At 38.9% G+C, this 24,118-nt stretch overlaps 1 protein-coding gene across 9 annotated transcripts in view; it reads left to right on the forward strand.

Moving 5' to 3' along the window:
• Nucleotides 1-24,118, forward strand: part of CC2D2A (coiled-coil and C2 domain containing 2A) — a 135,519-nt gene that overhangs the window by 104,808 nt on the left and 6,593 nt on the right. For 5 of the 9 annotated variants that reach the window (XM_060299172.1, XM_060299171.1, XM_060299173.1 and 2 more), the window contains 10 exons: nt 1,259-1,364; nt 1,552-1,661; nt 2,784-2,880; nt 3,821-3,919; nt 6,839-7,015; nt 9,152-9,172; nt 12,563-12,766; nt 17,289-17,378; nt 19,063-19,176; nt 22,002-22,136. In XM_060299172.1, the coding sequence (XP_060155155.1) occupies nt 1,259-1,364; nt 1,552-1,661; nt 2,784-2,880; nt 3,821-3,919; nt 6,839-7,015; nt 9,152-9,172; nt 12,563-12,766; nt 17,289-17,378; nt 19,063-19,176; nt 22,002-22,136 (1,153 nt within the window). Of the gene's footprint in view, nt 1-1,258; nt 1,365-1,551; nt 1,662-2,783; nt 2,881-3,820; nt 3,920-6,838; nt 7,016-9,151; nt 9,173-12,505; nt 12,767-17,288; nt 17,379-19,062; nt 19,177-22,001; nt 22,137-24,118 lie in introns of those variants that run through there. The other 4 variants (XM_060299174.1, XM_030864240.2, XM_060299177.1 and 1 more) reach the window with 3 other exon arrangements.

A 24,118-nucleotide genomic window follows, 5' to 3' on the forward strand; every position in this document is an offset into this window, starting at 1 on the left:
TTTGAGCCGAAGTTTATCTTATTTGCCTTTGCAGCCCCAGTGTCTAACACAGGGCCTAAAGTATAGTAGGTACTTAACAAGTGTTTGTGTAATAATGTCATTGACAGTGTTCCAAACAGGAAAAGGTTTTCTCTGGCCGCTGTTGTGTTAAATGTTCTACTTTCATTGCCTCAGTTTGTCTGAAACCCTTTCTGTGAAAAGGTAAAACAGTCTGGTGGAAAAAGATAATTTGTACTTTGCTAAGCAAATGAATGTGAAATACTTGGCAAACCATAAAATTCAAAACAAATAGGCAGGGGCTTCCCTGGTGGCACAGTGGTTAAGAATCCGCCTGCCAATGCAGGGGACATGGGTTCGAGCCCTGGTCCCGGAAGATTCCACATGCCACAGAGCAACTAAGCCCGTGTGCCACAACTACTGAGCCTGCGCTCTAGAGCGCAAGCCACAACTACTGAAGCCCGTGCGCCCAAAGCCCGTGCTCTGCAACAAGAGAAGCCTCTGCAATGAGAAGCCCATGCACCGCAACAAAGAGTAGCCCCCGCGCCCTGCAACTAGAGAAAGCCCACACTCAGCAACAAAGACCCAATGCAGCCAAAAATAAATAAATAAAATAAATTTATAAAAAGAAAAACGAAAAACAAATATGCAAGTGGGTTGTTGGGATGAGGGGGAAGGTATCTGGGAGAGGATCTCTGGACATGACCTTCATTTCTCCCTTTAAGAATGGCAGCTCAAAAGGAAAAGAGGGCGAGACCCATAGATCCTAACTCAAGCTAGGAATCCCTGACCGCCTTTCCCATTGATGCTTGGCAGGCCCAGAGAGAGATGTCTTACCTGGGATATATAGCTCGTGTTTACTGCAGAGTGCACGTTCAAAGGAAATACAGTGGGAAAGGACCAGAATTGGATGGAGGCAGGGCAGGCTGGTTAGGAAGCTCAGGATTCTGCTACCTGAGAGGGATTGAGGTTCTCAATTACGGGGGAAAAGGCACCCATGAGAGAGCAGAGAGAAGAGGTCCCTTTCCTCTATTCCAGCCAGACATGCAGGCCTATGGATGAAAGTTGGGAAGGCTCTCGTAATCACTAGGTGACTGAGGAGGACCAGAGCATGCAAAAAGACTTCTGAAGCATCAACAAGCTTAGAGAGTATGTCTGTCACCATAGCCACCAACACCATACATCTTTGGAGAAACCGTCTGCAAAGTATATAATTAGACTTTCCATGCCATTTATTTCTTTCATACATTTTCTCTCCTAGCAAATTCCAGCAGCCATCGAGATCTTCAAGGACTTTCAGCGAAAAGCGTGCTGCTTCCCCAACCACACCAAGCGCAACCCACAGTGCTGACTACCCCCTCGGCCAGGTGAAATACCCCAGTGCTGGATCTCCACTTAGAATCTTGCCCCTTCTATTTTTAAGAATTGCCTAGAAAGTTCATAGTCTGTTTTCTGCCTTGTTTTCTTTGGAAACACACCATTTAGAAATATATTTTACCTCTGTTAGGATCAAAATAATTCTACTGTTACAGATTCTTTGCTCTTGATTTTAAGGTTTTAGTACGTCCTTTTGTAGAAGTTTCATTTCAGCGAACAATTTGCCATACAACTACAGCTGAAGGTCCAAACCCCAGCTGGAATGAAGAACTCGAACTTCCATTTAGGTAGGCATATTTTCCTCATTCTACAAGTGACTCCAATCAAGAATAAAATGGGAAAATATCCAACTTCCGAAACTTGGGTTCATTGTTGGGACACCCCACTCCTCTCCAGGCTCTGGCTTCTTACAGCCCGAGCTTCCCAGTCCCTCAATCCCACAGCCTCTACACTGTTTTTCTTTTCTTCCCCATCTCCCCAACTCTGGAAGCTGTAAGTAATTTTGAAGCTCCCTAGTTCCCATAAATTAAGCTTTCTCCCTCATCAGAAATACATAGGCATTTAAAATTTTTGATTAAATGATTTTACATATTTAAAAGACTCTTTACTTCAGATCTTGAAGCAACCCAGAAATTATCTAGTCTAGTGCTCTACTTTTATAGAAAATAAACTAAAACCTAAAGATGAAAGGTGACTGGCTTAATGCCAAATAGTAAATTAGAGACTGAGCAAGGGTTAGAACTAGTTAAGTCAGAAGGGAGAAACAGATACCACTCCTATACATAGTACAAGCAAAAAGAATGAGAAAAGTTAAAGGCAAATGCTCAGCACAACAGATGCAGTAGCCTGGTCTTGAGCCATGCCATGGAGAGGCCTGCTTGGGCCAGGCTTGGCTGGACTCAGAGCAGGTGATGTCATAAGAGATGAACCTCACCCCTACCTTGCTTTACCTATCTGTGGGGAAAGTGAGTGGGAAGCAGGGACCATCCAACCAGCCACATAACAACAGGTTTATGACCAGGGGATGGTCTGACAGAGAAGCACCTTCCAGAGCCCAGTTGCTTAGGAAGTCCACATACCAGCACCAGTATCAGCTGGAGACCTTGTATGTAGCCAGCTGGCTCCTTGCAGAGCTCACCATGGTTGGGAGATGATGTGAGACTCACCAGGACAAGCCAGCAAAAGGGTTTGTCTCTCTGCACGGAGCCTGCTGTCTACTGCCTTGCCATTTGAGTATAGGTACTACCTTAGAAGGTCTCCGTGCTAGAGAAATCCTTTAAATGAGACAACTGTCATTAGTCCTCCTATCTATGCTCATATTCAGGTATTTTTCCAGTTTGGACATTTGAGTACTCATTATTTCTCTTTTGCTCTTTTCATGCTCCCTGATCATGGGTGCCCATTTGCAGGGCCCCCAATGGGGATTACAGCACCACCAGTTTGCAGTCAGTGAAAGATGACGTGTTCATCAACATTTTTGATGAAGTTCTATATGATGTCTTAGAGGTAAGTTCACGTTTTTGAGAAAGATGTCTGTATTCATTTTCCTATCCTCTACCCATTGTGTTAAGTCCTGTCAGGGAGGAGAAAATTTCCCCTTACGCTTGTGTGTTCTTTTGGCTGGTCTAATAATTAAATTGACACAAGACAGATTAACAGGGGAAAAATAAACAACTTTTAATTTTATATGTACAAAGGACTCATAGATATATGATCTAGGAAGTGACCAAAACAGACAGCTTTTATACCTTTTAGACAAAGAAACAATAAATTTGTGAAGAATTGACAAGACATAGATGTTTGGTTTGGGGTAAATTAGTAAAGAAATAACAAGGTTTGTTTGTACAGCCTCCTCAGCCCTGGATTCCCTGTCTCTGGTGATAAGAATGGCTCTCTACCCCCAGGTGCAGGGAGGGCACCTTTCACACAGGAGATTTATTTCCCGCTTTCTGCAGACAAAGGAGGGTCAGAGTGTTTTTGCACCAGCTGCTTTTCAAGTAACTTGAATTCAAAGTAATCCATGTGCCACTTTGGCACATTTGGGGGCAGCCTGCCCTGAGCCCCATCAATCCCAAAATTTGGAATGTTTGAAACCTGACATGTATAAACGGGGAAAGAAAGAAGGGAGGAAGAGAACCAGTTTTTTTATTTTCAACTTGACTGTCTGCTATGATCCAGGAATTGTACTAGGGGCTTTTTATACATTGTCTTAATTTTAAAATACCCCTACAAAGTAGATTGTTAAATTCCCAATTTATTGATGAGGAAACTGAGGTTCAGAGAAGTTAAATGACTTTCCTAGGGTCACAGAACTATTAAGTGTCTTAACCAGAATGTGACTTAGATCTGTTTAACTTAAACCTACCAGGCTCAGCTAAAATCCTGCTGCTTTCCTACTTCCTATCCGGAGTTGTTAAACAATTATCACTTCCCACCCCTCTTTTAGGATGACCGTGAAAGAGGAAGTGGAATCCACACCCGTATTGAGAGACACTGGTTGGGATGTGTGAAAATTCCATTTAGCACGATATATTTCCAGGCAAGGGTAAGCATCAAAAGTAACAATTTCACAGGAATAGGGAACTGCTCTATCCATTTTTCCTGTTAAAGGTTTTTTTGTGGAAGTATACCCTTAACACTGAGAGAACCTATGTGCAAGGCCACTATTGGAAAGATAAAAACCCCTATATAAAGCCATTGATCTTCTGTCATATTTGCATGACTTATTAAAACATCTATCTTTCTTACAGTTAGTAGTTAATGTACAACTTTGCCAATCTGAGAATTTTTTAACTTTAAATGAAAGTGAAGAAGGTAGGACAAAGTAGAAACTTGTCAAAAATGACAAAAGTGGAGTGGATAGAAGCCTGAAAATAACTTGAAGAAAACAACCAGGCCAGTTGATGGCCCATTTTAATCAAGTGCTTTAATGTTTCCAGAGTCCTCACCATTTCAAAAATGAAAAATGGTTGGTAGCGACTTGCTCAACTAAAATACCGTTCTTCAGAGTTTAACAATTTTGCTTAAGGGGATCCGTTAGGTTAACAATTCTTGAATGGCATAGTAGCTCTAATCTGAGACAGTTAAAGATTCTGAAATGGCTTTAATATCCCAGTATTAAATCCATAGCAACAGGAGGCTTTGAGCCAAAGACTGTGTTAATCTCACACAGCTACAAGAGGAAACAGTTTAAATCCACGTGTGATGACCACATTAGAGCAAATGCTGCCTGGGTCATGGTCTCAAGCAAGGCCAAGAACAAAACTCAAGTATGAGAGGCTTGGATTGGTTGGAATTTCAAGAATCATTTGGAATTGCAATCCTCCCTAGACCAAAGGGACTGTCTACAGGTGATGCTGCAGCTATATGCGTGCCAAAAATTTTACATTTCCCTCTTCGAATAGATTTGAAATGAAAAAAATTTTAAAAGAGCACATCATTTTGCAAATCAAACTGCCCATGTTATTTGACGTTACATTTGGAAGGGTACTCAGAAGTAATTACTCCAAACTCCTTCTTGATAAATGAATCTCCTTTACTATATCCTAGTAATACCCATACTCTCTAGAAGTAGGGACCTTACTGCCTCATAAGGTAGCTTGCTCTCTTTCCAATATCTCTGTCATAAATTTCTTCTTTAAACTGTGCCATAACTAAATTCCTCCCTGGGACCCCCATTCATAGGTCCTGGTTTGGAGCTATACAAAACAAGGAGACTCCTAATTTGGTAATAATAGTAGGAATAACTATATTTATCAGGTGCATATTATTGATATATACCATTTCTAGCTAGTTTATATGTCACCTTAATTAAACCTCACAATAGCTCAATAGACATTATTATCCCCATTTTATAGATGAAAAAAACAGAAGCCTAGAAAGGTAAGTAACTACTCAAATCCCAAAGTTTACAGCAGATCTGGGATTCAACTTTTACCAATTTCCAACATTTTACATTGGCTTATCCTTGAAGAAGGAGATGGGTAAAAGTAGAGAGACCTATTCAACTTCTGAGTTTATACCTCTCAATGTTGCTCTTGAGAATGATTTTACCACATTTGTCATTTTAAATGTTTTGCCTGATTCCAAAGCTCATGCTCTTAAATGAACCGACAGGGCACATCTGACAATATCTGGAGACATTTTTTGGTTGTTGCAACTAGTAGGGGTGCAACTGGTATCTAGTGTATTGAGGCAGGAATGCTGCAAACACCCTACAATGCACAGGACAGCTCTCCATAACAAAGAGTTCTCCGGCCCCAAACATCAACAGTGCCCAGGGTGAGAGACTCTGTCTTAAATTCTTACACTTCAACTATCTGGAGACAGTGTCCATTCCCTCCTGGCTCATCTATCTGTTCTACAGACCAGATGTGCCCAGTTATTTCAGCTGTACTTTATACGGCACTGTATTTATATTCTTCTTCTCCTTGTACCCTCTCCTCTGCCTGGGTACATATACAGGCTTTGGGGGAACTCCACCAATGTAAAGAGGAAAATAAATAAGAGCTTCCTTCATTCCTCTCTAGAGGACATATTCACTGAAATAAAAATTGGATTCTCTGAAAATCTGTGAATTTCAAAGTCTAGCCCTGAGTAGTTTTGTAGTACTAGACAGTCTTCCATAAACTTACTGTTGCTTTGACTACAAAGGAGTAAGAACTTCTGCCTTTTTGAACCTCTACATAATTTAGGTAATTTTATGTAAGAGGCTTGTAATTCACTCAGCCTGCATTTATTGAGCACCTCCTGTGTATAAAAAAACACTGTGGTATATTGGAGATGGATGATACAAAAAAGAGCACAATACAGATTCTATTTGCAAAGAACAATTATCTAAAAGAACATGATAAATACGCACACAACAGTGAAGTCTGGCAGAATGTGTCAATGCAATAGATGAAAGAAGCAAGTTGTATGTAAGGCTAGTGAAGATAAAACAAATCACGAAGGAGATAATATCTGACCTGAGCCTTGAAAAATGATTAAAATTCTAAAAGGTGGAGATGGGAAGCTGAGGCATCCCAGAAAAGGGGACTGGCTGCCAGCTAACACTTACTGAGAACTTAGCACAGGACAGGCATTTTTCTTAGTGTTTTACATCTATTAATCCATTCAGCATACATAATTACCCTACAAAGTAGATACTATTATTATCTCCTTTTTACAAATGCACAAGCTGAGTCACTTTGAGTTTAATTCAGGATTTGAACACAGGCAACCTAGTGTTGGAATCAACTTGCATAACTAGCACATGTTCCGCTGAACCAAGCAAAGAAGGCAGGGAAAGAGAGAGCCCTTGCTGTGACAGCTTAAGGAGACAAGCCTGGAGAGATGGGCTGGGCCCTGAATACAGTCTGAGCAGTTTTTACTGAATTCATCAGATGATGAGGAGTTGACACTTACCTTTGAACTTCTGTTGGAAAATCACCAGGATGTTTACAGAACTGTATTTTCTTCACAGATTGATGGGACATTTAAAATCAATATTCCCCCAGTTCTTCTGGGCTACAGTAAGGAACGAAGTGCGATTATTGAGCGGGGTTTTGACGCTGTCCGAAGCCTGAGTGAAGGCTCCTACATCACCCTGTTCATTACCTTGGAGCCTCAGCTGGTTCCTGGGGAGTCGGTTCGAGAAAAGGTAACTGCGTACTCTCTGGAATTGCATGTCTGACGCGGACGAAACCTGAGGAATGCTTGCTAGGCCATGCTTTTATAAAATTGTACTGAATGGCACAAGCAGAGGTTTCCTTACTTCAGTATCCATTTATTACTCTTTCGGTTTGGACAGAATGAAGGTTAGAGAACACCTGTGTGGGTCTGTACTTCATTGAGTCAATAATCAGGTCAATCAGCAATTTAAACTTTTAGCAAAGCAAAACAAATATAAACAGGCTCTACTTTTAGAAGAATTTTCTCATTGGGTAGAAACTGAAATATGAAAGTAGAAAAGCAGACTGCTTTATTATCTTGACACTTACTGGCAAGCGTGCTGAAATGAATTTCTAAATCTGACCTCAAGTCCCTGGTCATGTTGTATATTGAATCAATTCATAGGATCATAAAACCGGGTGACCTTCAGGGGTCACCACAGTTTATTTCAGTGCCTTCGGACAGAAACAAGTAAGTGTATGCACAAGTACTCTAATTTTGCGCAGCTCTAGAGAAAAAGAATTTCTAGAACTTCTACTTGTTAGCAACTGTTTCCCAACCTTCAGAATTGGGAGATACTTTCTTAATGTAACATACTTGTGCAGCACTGATGCATACTGCCCTTATCAGACTTGGGAGAAAGATTGATCATGACCTCTTATTATTATAAACTAATACAGTAATGACAACCACCACCAACAACAACATGTGCTGAGTTGTCACTCTGTCCAGAGCACTCTGTCAGGCATTGACATGTGTCCTCTCTCTGAATACTCACAGTTGTCTTGTATGGTGGGTCTTCAACTAGGAGATGAGGAAAATGGGGCTGAACTGTCCAAGTTCACCCCGGGGAAGTAAATGGCAGCGCTAACAATTAAACATCTGTCTGACTTTAAGTCATATATATTCAACAAATATTTACTGAGCATCTTCTGTGTGACAGGCATTTTTTAGGCACTGGGAATATAGCTGCCTAAAAAAGCAAATAAAAATTCCAAATTGTTAACTACTAAGCTACACTGCCCAAATTATTATGCTGACTCTTTATCCACTGTAATTAAGACTCAGACAGAGATGAAAAAAATGAGCACATTCCTCTGTTTCTTTTCCACTATTACAGTTTGGGTCACAGAGAAAAATACTATTTCCTATTTGCAAGGCATTTACAGGAAAACATGAAGGATTGTTGGAAAAACAAATCTATGAAATTCAAATTAACCTTATATGCTAGCCTTTGTCACTAAAGCTGTGACAAATATGTTCTCCAAAAATCATGTTAGAATATATACATTTCAAAATATTTCTAGGAAGGGAAACATGTTCGGAATGCTTTTCTTCATGTACAAACTCAAGAGAAAGTCAAAAAGCATGTTTACACAGAAAAATGCTCCCAGAGAAAAGATGGTTTTGCTAGTTCTATGTATTCTTAACAGAAGCAAAAGCGGTCAGTTAGTACTCCACCTGGAGGTGAGCTTCCAAACCACGAGAGAGCAGTCTGTGACTGGGGCTGAAAAGCTGAAAAGCTGAAAACCAGAGGGGCCTTTGTACTTGGCCTTCTTCCCAGGCACTGACCTCCTCCTGCAGAAGTTTTAAGGGTCCTATGGCCTTCCTTCCTTAAAATGAGATATCCAGGCTGTCAGTGCTGCCTTTGGTGGCTTTTCACTGCCCCACTGTGGCTGTATGTGGCATTTTTCTCAGACCTCCAAAATGAGGGCGTAAGAAAAACCCCTGTGGAAGGCAGACTCTGCTGCTCCTTGATAAGGAAGACTTGTGCACTGACAGGATCCTGGCATCCTAAACACAAAGTGGCAGAAAGGAGAGAGAAGCTCTTGCCCTAAATAGTAGGGACCACAACCTGGAATTGTTTTTCCACTTAACAGCAACTGCCAGGATTAGCCCATTAGAGCCTCCCCTCCACTATCATCCCATGCTGAACCATTCCATATGATTTTTTAAAGATATTTACTCATGGAACTGTCTAAAAAATCAGTAGCAACTCCTGAAACTCTTAACATCCCCTACTTTACTCTGTCTTGATAAAAACAAAAGTTTTTTAAAATAGATTATGTCTGTTAATGAAGTCTTCCTCTTATTCCTTCTCTTTTTTCTTTCTTGCTTCTGATAGATGAGTGACATGCTTAAAAAGGTACCAAGCATTTTGTTTTACTATTCATCAGCCAATAGTTATTAGGCTTTAATTACCTGCTTCTGTCCTCTGCCACCTTATGGAAGCTGCTGGGTCCTAATGTATGTGTGATCCCTTGGCAATGAACTACAGATGTCTGCAGTTCATGAATAATAACTACCTTTGTCTTTTGGCTCATTTCATTTTGTCAGAAAGTTTCTTATTTAGCTCTGAATCAGGAAGTCACATGTCTGAATGTCACCTGCATACTGGGAGCTACCTCCACTGTTTCCACATCCGTAAAATCCATGAGCTGCTTCTTACAGAAACAGTGTGGCTGGGACAATTATTTCTGGTCAGTGGAGCTGCCACAGTGTAGGTATTCAAAGGGAAAATAAACCCATTCAGTTTTCTGTAAATATTTACATTAACCTAGAAGTTAAAGAATTGAGCCAATTAAGAATCTTCCAAATTTCAGGTTGAATCAAATTGTGAATTTGTCAGTTCCATCTTTATTTGTTTCATAATAAACGACCCAAATCCTTTTCGTATTTAACTTTTGCTTGGCACTTCTTAGATTACCAACATGGCATACTACCCTTAAATTACTGTTTCAATCCATTAAATGGCATCCTTGTGGTCTAAACAAGTATTAATGACCATTAATAGATATCTATTAAATGCTTACATTATGCATGCTCAGTGCAGAGAAGAACACAAAATGATTGAAACATGGGCCCTGCTCCCAAGAAGCACTAACTACAGAGTCAAAATACACAGCAGAACATCCAGGTCCAAGAAAAAGTTTTATACATATTTTTTTCAATTTGGAAGCAGTCAGTACTGATTGAAGATTTTTACTGTTCTTTCTGGACACTGCCTATAGCTGCCTCTCTTTAATGCTTCCATAGCATATGGTGTCTATCCCTATAGGATCTCTGGTCAAGTGTTTCAAGCACCTGATGGCTTATTAATGTTCTCCTCCAGACTAGAAGTTTCTTGAGGGGTCTGTTTCATATACATTCATCCAGACTGCCTAGAACCCTTTAGACTTTCAGCAAACGTTTTTTAAATAATTGGATGCAGGTGTAAATTAATGAGTTTAAAGGAAACAGGGATGACTTCAAAAGAGTGCTTTTCTTCACACCACCCTTGTTTCATAATTCTCAGTCTTTCTAAAGTTACAATTATTTATACCCTAGAGTCTGTATACATCCATACCAAAGTCTTGTAAGCTCACCTTTTTCATTTATTTATGTCTTCATCATAACACCTATTCGGTAGCTACCGTGTCTTGGCACTGTGCTGAGTAGGTGGTTATGATGACGACGATGATGATAATGTTAGGATTCAGATGTCAGGGCACATCCCAGGAGGCTTTTGGAAATGCCTCCATCCTATCTATCCGCCACAACCGCTACCTCAATTTCTTAGGATACAGCAATCAAATTAGAAACAGGAGCCACAGTCCAGCTCCAATATAAGAGAAGCCAAGAACAATTCAGTATACTAGATCCTACTAAAAGTCATAAAAAAGTAATGGGATGTTCTCTGTGCTCTCATTCATTCATTCAACAACATTCGTTAAACACTTACCATGTGCCTACTATGTACTATGTACTATGTACTATGTACTATGTGTGTAGTATCCTCGACACTGAAGGTAAAAAACTAGATCAAAACAAAATCCCTGACTTCAAGAATCTTACTTTATGAGGGAGACAGAGTAAACAAATATATCAGCAGTTTTAAATGCTAAAATAAGTAAAGCAGAGTATGAAGGGAATATCTAGATGTATTTCCCTCCTCGAAAACAAACAAACAAAACTTTCAAGCACTACCTAGAATGTAAATCTTACCTAAAAATTGATTTTCTAATAAAAGTTTGAGTTTGTCTTAAAATCCTTTGAAATGTAAGCAACCATACATACATTTTTATACTAAACAACAAAAACCTTGTAAAAACATTTAAATATCTGCTTTTTTCCATGCTACGTTTCAACAATGGCTTGAAGGAAAAAATGACACCCTATGTCCAGAGACAATTGAAATCTGTTTTGTTTCAGCTGCTTTGAGTTGGACATATATACACTACCAAACGTAAAACAGATAGCTAGTGGGAAGCAGCCACATAGCACAGGGAGATCAGCTCGGTGGTTTGTGACCACCTAGAGGGGTGGGATAGGGAGGGTGGGAGGGAGGGAGACGAAAGAGGGAGGAGATATGGGAACATATGTATATGTATAGCTGATTCACTTTGTTATAAAGCAGAAACTAACATACCATTGTTAAGCAATTATACTCCAATAAAGATGTTAAAAACAGGGGCTTCCCTGGTGGCACAGTGGTTGAGAGTCCGCCTGCCGATGCAGGGGACACGGGTTCCTGCCCCGGTCCGGGAAGATCCCACATGCGGCGGAGCGGCTGGACCCGTGAGCCATGGCCGCTGAGCCTGCGCATCCGGAGCCCGTGCTCTGCAACGGCAGAGGCCACAACAGTGAGAGGCCCGTGTACAGCAAAAAAAAAAAAAAAAAAAAAAAAAAAAGATGTTAAAAACAAAACAAAAAAAGTCTGGGAATTGGCTCATCTTGGATCAGAGAACCACTTAAAAAAACTACTATACATTTGATGGTTCGAGTTCTGCTTCCTTTTACCTTGAGACCCATTACTATTATTTAGTATGTTGGTTATGGATTTAAAACTTTTTAATACATCCATATATACTTGTAAATTTGTGGTCCTTTTAACATGAGTTGCTTTACCTTTGCATTTGAAATGTTTGATTTCTGAGCCCTCTCCCCTCTAAAACCAACATCAAAATACACATAAAACTATTGCTTGGTCTCATCAATCAGAAGTAGTACATCATAGTTTAATTTTTATCTGTTGCTTTATTAATCCAATAATTTCCATATGGCTGCTTGCCTGTTGACTACTTTCTTTCAATGCTGGTGAATATATATATATATATATATATATTTTTTTTTTTTTTTTTGCGGTACGCAGGCCTCTCACTGTTGTGGCCTCTCCCGTCGCGGAGCACAGGCTCCAGACGCACAGGCTCAGCAGCCATGGCTCACGGGCCCAGCCGCTCCATGGCATGTGGGATCTTCCCGGACCGGGGCACAAACCTGTGTCCCCTGCATCGGCAGGCGGACTCTCAACCACTGTGCCACCAGGAAGCCCTGGTGAATATATTTTAAGTGTTTAATGAATCCATCTAATTTTTAAATTATAAATATAATTAAATAAAGCTTCAGGAACACTGGGGCCTGACAATTTTGTAGGGGGGGTCACTAAATCATACTTCCTGAAGCACACATTGAGTTCATGTTGACTGTGGGATCTGAACAGGTTCTACTGTATCTCCTGTAATGATATACAAACAACATGGAGTCTTTATTTTTGAAGTTTGATTCTCAGGAAGATGAGAAATTGCTTCAAGCGACTGAGAAGTTTCAAGCTGAATGTGCCTTAAAGTTTCCAAATCGTCAGTGCCTTACAAGAGTGGTTGACATTAGTGGGAAAACCGTCTTCATTACTCGTTATCTCAAGCCTTTAAATCCTCCTCAGGAGCTCCTTAACACTCACCCCAACAATCCCCAGGCAACCGCAGTAAGTATTTCACAGCCAATCGGTGTTGATGCTAAAAAGGTTTTAAAGTTTCAATATATTGCCCTCTTAATTAACACATTTCATAGTACCTAGGATAGTAACTAGATCAAGATCATTAATGATTAAAGTAATGATTAAAACTCCTTTAGTACCATGAGGCTTACTTTCTTTAGAAAAGTCTGAAGGTACCAGTGAGGATAATAATCCTTAGTCCATTCTTTCAGGGAACAATTAATTATTGAGTGCTTACTGTGTCCCTGACATTACATTGGGTGCTGGAAAACTAAAATTTGGAAGATGCTCTACACTTTCACAATGTCTTATACAAACATGTTTTCATTATGTATTCTCTATAACTCTGCTAGAATTGGAACCTAGGCCTCTGACTTAGAACTCGTGCACCTTCTGTTATACCAAGATAACTACTCAATATTATATTTAATGCTGTAAGCATCATTAAATTCAAATTAAGCAAAAATTGTTTCCAAGCTTTAAGTATGTACAAGCATGTAGGCCATCCCCGTAAAGCACATCCATACCAGGCCATTAAATAATCATGCATCATTCTCTGCCTGCAAAGCACCATACCCGTCGCAATCTCACACGAACAGGACTGTATGCTGAATGGGCTATTCTTAAGTGGACACAGTAACCCATAACTGTCTTTGGCGAGTGGATAGTATAGAGAGTAATTGCTGCTAATAAGTCATTAATTTAGTAATTTAGGAACAGGGTAATGATATGCCTATTTGCAGATATAGATATATATTTAAAAAAACAAATAAACATTGTGTTCTACATTACATTTACTTTTAATAATCAAATTTTTATTAAAAACCTTAACAGGGACTTCTATTCTCTCTAGCAGAGTAGATATGCAGAAAACTTCTCCCAGTAGAGAACACTTAAGAGTGATGAATAAAATATTTAAAACATGTTTTAAATCATGACTGAAATGGAAATAAGATGAGGAGGAAAACCCAGAGACAGGAAACAACAGGAAAGTAAGACTCCACAAGGGTGAGGGCTTGAAATAGTGTTTGCTCTGGGGTCACCCGTAATTCCTAATGCCAAGAGATGGGTTTCAATGGGCCTCAAGGTTGCTGGAGATGGAAGGTAATGCATGGTGCTGGAGCATTGCGTTAGAGACTCAGCCACGGAGCTGGGACCCTTTAAGTGTAAACTCACTGGTAGGTAAACTAGGAAATACTCTGCCCTGCAGAAGACAACCTGCCTGTCTCAGCCTTGACTCTGGATGGAAGAGAAAAAAAAAACGTCTCTCCTAAGAATTCCTAATCACTAAGCTGTACTTATTCACACTTGGGACTGAAATTTACACTACCTGTAGGACCCCAAAAAACTTCAATCGAAATTTAATTTCAAGAATTCCCTGTTGGTAATGCCCCTAAGTCCCTGTCAAAGCAAACCCAAATTCTTCTAGGAGAACATCCTTTAAACACAGTCTCAAAAAAATTCCATAGAAAAAGTTCCAAGCAACATGAACATATACAGATCATCAATGAAGAAATAAGTCACTATGAAGAAGCTAAGTTAGCAGAAACAACATTCTGCAGAATCGGGACACAAATTACCAGATTCAGAATATAAAATAGGTATGTTTAATAAGTTTAAGAAATCTAGGGAATTGAAAATATAACAAAAGGACAATAGACTATTAGAACTGACACACAGCGTGTTAAAAGTACTACATGGAACTTGTAGAAATAAAGAATAGTTAAAATTAGAAACTGAACAAACAGTTTAAACCTAACGTCGAATATAGTTGAATACAGAGTTAAATTAAATACAGTTAAATACAGAGATAATTCATGAATATACAGGCAAAGAAACTACTTGGAGTATAGCACAGAAACAGAAAAAAATGGAAGACATAAAGGAATGGTTAAGAGACATGGAGGATAGAGGGAGGAGGACCAAACTGTGTTTAAAAGAAGAAAAGCAATATTCAAAGAGATAGAGCTGAGAATTTTCAAGATCTGATGAAAGACAACAATGGTTCAGAAAGCCCGATGAATCCCACACAAGATAAATAAAATGAAATTAAACTCCAGGTGTATAATAGGGAACAAAAAAAACAAAGATGATCTTTAAAGTTGCTAGAGAGAAAGTGCAGATTATCTAAAAAGGAACAGTAATTAAACTAACAGGTTTTTTAGCTGCACAAATGAAAGCCAGAAATGGAATGACATCTTCAAAAGACTAAAAGAAAACAGTCATCAAACTAGTAATTTATAACCAGTGAAACTATCTTTCACACAAACATTGGGAGAATTTACAACCAAAAGATTCTCACTTAAAGAATTTCTAAAAAATATAAAGAGAAGGAAGGTTCTCAGAAAATCCTAGATGCAACACATAATGATAGGTAAAGAAAATGGGAAATTAGTGAATAAATCAACAAGCATTGTCTTCACAGTAATAATAAAATCAATGTGGTTGAAAAATCAAGATAAAACAAAAATCCTGAAAAAAAATGTATATGTCAGGACAGGATCTATGAGAGTATTTTAATGCCCTTGTATATTTTCCAAGATGAGGGCAAAGATATTTATTAACTTTAGAGTTTTAAGTTAAATATTCATACTGGAACTTCTAGATTAACAACTTAAAAGAATCTTAAACAGTGAGTATAACTTCCAAACCAGCAGGAGATAAAATAACAAAAGGGGGTAAAGAGAGTACGGAGGGGAAAAAACATAGAAAAAATTGTAGAAAAATAAATAAAAAGCACAGAATAAGGTAGTAGAAATAGTCTAAATATTTACCAATAATCACAATCAAAGTGAAGGGATTAAACTTTCCAGTTAAAAGACAAAGACTGTAAAACTAGATTTTTAAAACAGCTTGTAGTGGAACTTGGCAAGCTGATTCTAATATTTATGCAGCAGTGCAAAGGGCAAAAAAATAGCAAAGACGATCCTGAAGAGAAAGAAGAACTCAGTGGGAAGATCTGCCACGTCATATCCAGATACTTATGAGACTGTAGTAATTAAGGTAAAATGGTATTGAACACAAATAACAAAGAGAAAAATGGAAGAGAATTTAAAAATCCAGAATAGGTCTACTCAAATATTAACCCACTCAAACTTGATATATGACAAAGCTGGCATTGGAAATTAGTAAAAATTGACTATTACATAAATTGTATTGGGATCAGTGATTTTACACATGGAAAAAAAAAATAGATTCCTGCTGCACACCATTCAACAAATAGATTGAGGACTTAAATATGAGAGGCATTTTTATCTTTATGACCTGAGGTAGGAAGTTCCTTAAACAAGCCAGAAAAAAGCACTACAGTAAGTCCACTACATACGAATCTTCAAGTTGCAAACTTTCAAAGGTGTGAACGTGCATCTGGTTCCAGCAAGGAACCAGAACCTGTGTCATCAGCATCAGGCGTGAGTGAAATTGCAGCTTGCCCTCCATCTCCTATTGCTGACAATCCTTCAGCTCTACCATCTCCCACCTCCTCTCCCTCCTCCAGTCAGTAACTCTTCTGGCCTGTTCACTCGATGCCAGCCCCTGTATGCCAGCTGTTGGACTGCACTACTGTACTTTTCAAAGTACTGTACTGTAAGATTTAAAATGTTTTCTTTATTTTTTGTGTTTGTTTTTTTTTAAGTATTATGTGTGAAAACTATTATAAACCTATTACAGTACAGTACTATACAGCCAATTGTGTTAGTTTGGGTCCCTCGGCTAACTTTGTTGGACTTACGAAGAAATTGGACTTACGAACTCGCTCTCGGAATGGAACTCGTTCGTATGTAGGGGACTTACTGTAACTATAACGAGAAAGAATAAATTTGACCATATTAAAACTGAGAACTTGAGTTAGCAAAAAACAGCACAAAGGAAAAGACAAGCCACAATCAGGAGAGGACATTTACAACATATGTAATAAACAAAGGAATAGTAAATAGAATATATTTTTTAACAACTACAAATCAATTTAAAAATGTACAAAATACTTGAATACAAATTCACAGAAGTGGAAACATGAAAGGCCAATAAGCATATAAAAAGATGTTCAGCCTCCTGAGCAATTATAGAAATAATGAGTTACAACCACAGTGATGCACCCATCTTGGTTTCTAAATACTACTGCCCTCTAAAAGGAACCAGGACTTCTTAGAGAAATGGCTGCTTTCAGGACTGGGCTAGAGAAAATACAAGATGATCTTCGAGAGTCTTGTTATAAGTGGGGCGGGGGGTTGGGGGCGGGTGTGGGAAGAAGATGAGAACATTTCAAAGAGACCCAAGAGCCATTTTCTTCATCTGTAAAAGATGGATAATAACAATAATCTTCCTCGGGATGTTTGGAGAGGATTAAATGAGAAAATATTAACACAACACTTAGTAAGCTCTTGTGAGCATTCGTTTCATTTTGTTCACATAAATGTTTGTGATATATGAAACTTTCTTCCAAGAAATGAGATAGACGATCCAGCTTTCTATTTTATTAGAAAAATGATTACAGCTAATTTTGTTTAAACAGGAACTGGTGGCTCGATATGTGTCTTTGATTCCTTTCTTGCCTGACACTGTTTCATTTGCTGGTATCTGTGACCTGTGGAGCACATCTGATGTAAGTAGTTCTCCCTCATAGACTTACTAGTTTGAGCTGATTTCATGGAACATTAGTAAATGGCTTGCATAATTTTAAATTGCAACACTCATTAGTTATTATAAAAATCTACACAGCCATCTGTTTAGCAGGATGAGCTAAATTCTGAGGTACTTTTTTCTTCCTGGTTCAACTTGCCCAAAGTTCAGAAATTAAACAAAATTATTAATTAAAATTATTAATTAAACAAAAAAATTAATTATTTGCGCACACACACTCGCACCCACACACACAAAACCACTTCAGATGTCTTAATGCTAATTTATCCTCTCAATGTTACCTTAACAACATCCCAATTTTATTCATAAAATAATCAAAATCACATTCTCTATTACATTTGGAAATTGCATATTCCTTAATGCATGGGCTTTGGAAATTGCATATTCCTTAATTTATGGGCTTCTAAAGGCATGTCAATATCCAGTATGTATTTCTTGGTCACCTATCACATGTCAGACACTGTACTTAGTTCTGGCTATGAGCAAAATAAAATGGCCTCTGACCTCATGGAACTTACAATCAACATATGCTACATAAACTTCCAAATGAGTCTTCAGTAGTATGAAACCAACATGTATTATCACTGGTATTCATTCTGCTTCTGGATCTCATGTTGTACTGTGTTTGCATAAAATTTAACTGTGGTATACAACTCCCTTTGAAGGATAGCTCTAAAAGGAAGAAGCTGAAGTACACTTAAAATTTCTTGCTCCCCAATATATTTTGGCAACAGAATGTTCACAATTTTAGAGATAAAATTTCCACAACCTCAAGATATCTGTAAGAAGATATACGAAGAATAGAATATAGTTCATGTGCTCTAGAGCCAGAATGGCTTCTCCACTTCCTAGGTATTGCCTCATCTCCCTGTGCCTCCACTTCCTCATCTGTAAAATGGGAAGATGAGTATCACCCTCAAAGGCTTCTTCCAGGATCAAATGAATTGATGCATGCAATGCGCTTAAAACAGTGTGGTGGCCAGGGTGGGAGGACAGGATGTGAACAGGCAGAGCACAGAGGACTTCAAGGGCAATGAAAACACACTGCATTATACTGTAATGACAGACTTGTCAAAACCCACAGAACGTACAACACCAGGAGTGAAGCCTATATATAAACTATGGACTTTGGGTGATCATGGTGCGTCAGGGTAGGTTTGTCAGTTGTAACCCACGTGCCGCCTGGCGGGGGATGTTGATGGTGGAGGAGCCTGTACCTGTGGGGGGGCAAGAAAGTGCGGGGAATCTCTGTGCCTTCCTGTCAGCTTTGCTGTGAACCTAAAACTGCTCTAGAAAATAACGTCTTCACAAAGAAAAAGTGTTTCGTACACAGGGAGCTACCATATGTAAGTTCAAAGTAAAACGTGGAACTTTGAAATTTGTCTCCCACACCTCACCCCATAATTGATTCTAGAAATCATGTCATCAATGTCAGAGAAAATACCATGTCCGACTAAAAGTGCTGCGGTATTTTTTATTTTAATGAATTAACAACACAGTACCAACACTTGGAAAAATCTTTTTAAAATAGATCTTATCCTTGAAGGTACTAATTTTAACAATGACTTTTTAAAATCCTATACAGCCAATCTAGAATGAAGCGGTCAGTCAATGCAACGTAATTTTTTGTTTTTAATTTTGGTCAGCAATTTCTTGATCTCCTGGCAGGAGACGAAGAAGAGCATGCAGTATTACTGTGCAATTACTTCCTCTCCCTGGGTAAGAAGGCCTGGCTGGTGATGGGCAATGCTATTCCTGAGGTAAGATCACATAGGTTGGCTCTAACAAAGTGTCCTTGGCTAACATGGATGGCTGTGTTATGTTCCAAATCATGGACAGGGCTTATTTCACAACAATTCTTTGAGTTGCAAGGAAAGTAGCCCAGAGATTCCACAACAGGAAGAGAGAACCAGCGATAAAACATGAAGTGGCTTTCAGGGTACTCGGGCCCTGCACAATGCTTCAGGGTGTCTTTGGCAAATCAGAGCCCTTTACCACCCACAGTCCCCACCTAGCTCTGTCCTTTTAGCAAGAGCCCCCTCCCGCCCATGCTACTAAGAATTCTGATTCCCTTAGTGATCTAGTGTTATTCATGCCAAGGACCGAAGGGGATCTGAAGAAGTGCGGCAAGGACAGTCTTTCACGTCTGCTTCATCCACAGGCATCTGCTATTAACCTGGCAGGCAAAGGGCAACAAGGCAGATAACCACAGGAACAAAGAAAAGAATGTCCACAGCTATATTTTGGTATCACCATTGTTATTTTTATTAGACTGGAGATAGCGACGACTAAAATTTGTTTCCCCAGCCCACTGCAAATATCCCGAAATTTGGGGCACGTTTTGGGGGTAATTTTGGGTACAAACTTAGAAAAGTCATATGGACTGAAACAGCTTATCCAAAGAGTGTTTCAAAAAGAAGGGCTCTAGGAATCCTTAGGAATTAGACAGCACAGGTTGCTACTAGACAGGCAGTATCATATCTGAATCCTAATTCATGCTCCATCATTATCTCCCAGATAGCCTGGTACAAGGAACAGAATAATGGGCTAGGAAGTCACAAGGCCTGCCTGGGTTCAAGGTTATGCCCACTCCTCATGAGCTGTGTGACTTTAAGCAAGTCACTTCACAACTCTGAGCCTTATAATGAAAGTGGGAGAGTAAGTTTTGCCCTGCCTTCCCCAGAAGCCTATAGTGAGCATCAAATGAAATCATACATGAGAAAGAAATGAATGAATAAATGTTCATTGTAAAAAGAGAATCTAATAATACATAAGTATTCTGAATTAAAAGTTAAAGTCCTTCTTCAGGCTCTAACTCCCAATCCCACCCCCTCCTTGGGTGTACTCACTGTCAAGAGTTTAGTAAGTATCCTCTCAAATTATCTTCTATTCATTTACATAATTATAAATGTATATCAAATATTAATTACTGTATTAGAAATAGAAGTAGTATTCAGATATAATCAGCCTTCTAAATACTTAAAAGGCAATCTTAACTGACTCTAAAAAGAAAATGCAGTGACTACTTATTTCCATCAATAATCATTCTTCAGCCAATCATAAGATATCTTGCCATTTGCAATAACATGGATAGACCTAGAGGGTATTATGCTAAGTGAAGTAAGTCAGAGAAAGGCAAATAGTGTATGTGGAATCTAAAAAACAAAACAAATGAACAAACATAATGAAACAAACAGTCATAGAGGGCTTCCCTAGTGGCGCAGTGGTTAAGAATCCACCTGCCAAAGCATGGGACATGCGTTCAAGCCCTGGTCCAGGAAGATCCCACAAGCCACAGAGCAACTAAGCCCGTGTGCCACAACTACTGAGCCTGTGCTCTAGAGCCCACGACCCACAACTACTGAAGCCCGCGTGCCTAGAGCCTGTGCTCCACAACAAGAGAAGCCACTGCAGTGAGTAGCCCCAGCTCGCTGCAACTAGAGAAAACCTGTGCACTGCAATGAAGACCCAATGCAGCCAAAAATAAATTAATTTTTTAAAAAAAAGAAAAAAAAAGAAACATAGATACAGCAAAAAACACAGGTGGTTACCAGAGGGGAGGAGGGGGGAATGGAGGGGGAGATGAGGGGAATGGGGGGGAAGGAGGGGGGGAATGGGGGGAGGAGGGGGAATGGGGGGAGGGGGTAATGGGGGGAGGGGGGAGGAGAGAAATAGGTGAGGAAGATTAAGTACAAACTTTTAGTTACAAAATAAATGTTACAGGTATGAAATATACAGTGTGGGGAATATAGTCAGTAATTATGTAATATCCTTGTATGGTGACAGATGATAACTAGACTTTTCATGATGATCAGTTTGAAATGTATAGACATTATCAAATAACTATGTTGTGTACCAGAAACTAACATAGTGTTGTAGGTCAATTATACTTCAAAAACAAATTCATACAAAAGAGATCAGATTTGTGGCTATCAGAGGCAGGGGATAGGGGGAAGGGGAATTAGATAAGGTAGTCAAAAGGTACAAACCTCCAGTTATAAGATATATAAGTTCTAGGGATGCAATATACAACATAATAAAGATAATTAACACTGCTGTATGTTATAAATGAAAGTCGTTAAGAGAGTAATCCTAAGAATTCTCATCACAAGAAAAAAAATTTTTTTTCCTATTTCTTTTAATGTATCTGTATGAGATGATGGGTGTTCACTAAACCTACTGTGGTCATCATTTCATGATGTATGGAAGTCAAATCATTATGTTGTACACCTTAAACTTATACAGTGTTGTACATCAATTATATTTCAGTAAAACTGAAAAAAGAAAACCCCACAACATAACCCATTTAACTTAAAAAAAAAAAAAGATATATCGGTTGAGTAACATGACCACTATTCCTATTTGGTCACTATATCACACTAGTTGCAGATGCAAGAATTTTGCAAAAATAAACTTTTGATTTTATTAATTCAGCATAATCTAGAACTGCAAAATAATTTTCACCATTAGCCATGGGGTTTAGAAATTAGGGGTCCAACTAAAATAATGAACTGTCTATACAAATTACTCTTGACCCTAATAGCATAATTAATCGGAAACTGGTTTAATGGCTATTTTCCTTCAGGGTCCAACTGCCTATGTGCTAACTCGGGAGCAAAGTCACTATTTAATATGGAATCCCTGCAGTGGACATTGTTATGGACAATTTGATACATTCTGCCCCTTAAAAAGCGTGGGCTGTTTAATAGGTTCCGATAATGTAAGTATTACCATTTCCTCTTAAATGTGGTTGACTATTGCTTTTTTTAAATTGATCTGATTTTAATAATATTTTGTGTCAAAAAAATTTACATAAACATATATAATACCAATTAAAGAAACGCAGTGTCAAGCACAGTGGCAGAATTGTTCTAAATAAAAACTTCTGGTTGAAATTAGTCACCTGATCTTCGAGAAGCAGAATGAGGTTAAAGAAAGAATTTAGGATTTAGATTCAGACGACCTGAGTTTGTATTCTGGCTTGTCCTGTTTTCCCTCCCAAAGTAAGAGTTTACAATGCCGAACTCATAGTGTTTTGAGAACTAAATGAGCCAAATTTATCACCTGAAAAGACTGTCTTTCTTTTCTTCCTTTTCTTTTTCTAAGAGATTCCCAGGTACCATCAGGTGATTCTGCTTGCACCCAGTTTGGGGGGCCATTTAACTATGAAGGGTACTCTATAAGGCACTGGTTAAAAACATGAGTTATGGGATCACACTGCCTGAGTTTAAATTCCAACATCATCATTTACTAGTTATGTAAGCTTAGGAAAGTTTCTTAATCTTATACAGCATCAGTTTCTTCACTGGTAAAATGAAGGTATTTGTTAGTAATTACTTTACAGAGTAGCTGTGAGAAGTAAATGAGATAATCAATGCAAAGCAGCTAACATACAGTAGCAACCCTGTGTTGGCTACTGTGACTGTGTTTATAATCATTATCTACCTCAGTGTTCTCTGAACTTTATCTGTCAGAAAAGTCATTTGAGCATATATCCCCAATATATGTATTTTTATTTATAAATTATATATGTATTTACTTATGGATCAATATATTATTTATATTACACACAGAAGAAACTCTTAAAATGAAAAGAAATAATTAGAAGATCTACTATTTCTTCTATTATGTCTGTGATGTGCACCCTACCTTGAAGACCACTGGTCTATGGGTTACTACTATAATTAGAGATAACATATGCCAAGCACTCAGCAAAGTACCTGTCTTTCATAGGTATTCAGCAAATGGTAACTATTATTAACTACAAGTGTGAAAAGAGCAGTGTAGTGTACAATTTGCATGTTATTATTTTTAATTAAAAGCAGTATCATAATCATAAATGATCTGCTAAGCTCCATCTATTAATACATGTAGAGAACCATCTTAAGGTCATATTAGTAATCAGGCAGAGTCAACAGGCATTGAAAAAGCCTACAGAGAACTCCATTCTTTGTCAAAATTATTAGTTCTCAAAACAATTACTGTATGGTTGACTAATTCACATAAAGCCCAAGTTTTGTGAGGAAGAAAGACCCCCTTTCCTCCTCTTCTAACAAGACAGGCAGCAGTGGCTCATGATGCCTGCCATCCCACATGGCAGCTGCTCTGAACCTGCTCTAAGCCTCGGCCACCCTCAGGAGAGGACCTCAGGCTCGCTTTGCAGGCCTGGCACTCTGAAACCTCAACTGCCCCTGCTCTACCACACCACCTCTTTGGACTGTCAGCCTTTTTCCTCCTCCACTCCTTTGCCAAGAAGTAAGTTTCCCCCTTCCACCCATGTTTGTGTTTCTACTCCTGTTCCAACACTTGGCTCCACTAACTGTCCCAACTTGGCCTCTATATGTTTTCTCTCTCCTTCTCCATCAATAGGCTCAGAAGTCCAACAATTCTAAAACATGCTTCTCCCAACCCGGCTACAGCCTAAACTACCATTGCCCCTCCTTCCTTTCCTTCCAAAATTCTTTAAATATTAATTATATGCCCTGCTTCCGCTTCCTCAGTACACTCAGACTTTAACCGCCTATAATCTAGTCCTCTTCCCTGACCATTCTACAGAGATACCCTCTGAGAAGTACCATTATCTTGCTAATGCATAAATAAATCCAATGGTTTACTCCATTCCTCACTCTCCTGTCCTTTTCTATGGCACGTGACACAACTAATCACCTCTTCATGGAAAAAAACACTTTCTCATCCTCGGTT

The sequence above is a fragment of the Globicephala melas genome, chromosome 5 (assembly GCF_963455315.2).
Source record: "Globicephala melas chromosome 5, mGloMel1.2, whole genome shotgun sequence".
In the NCBI taxonomy this organism is placed as follows: domain Eukaryota; kingdom Metazoa; phylum Chordata; class Mammalia; order Artiodactyla; family Delphinidae; genus Globicephala; species Globicephala melas.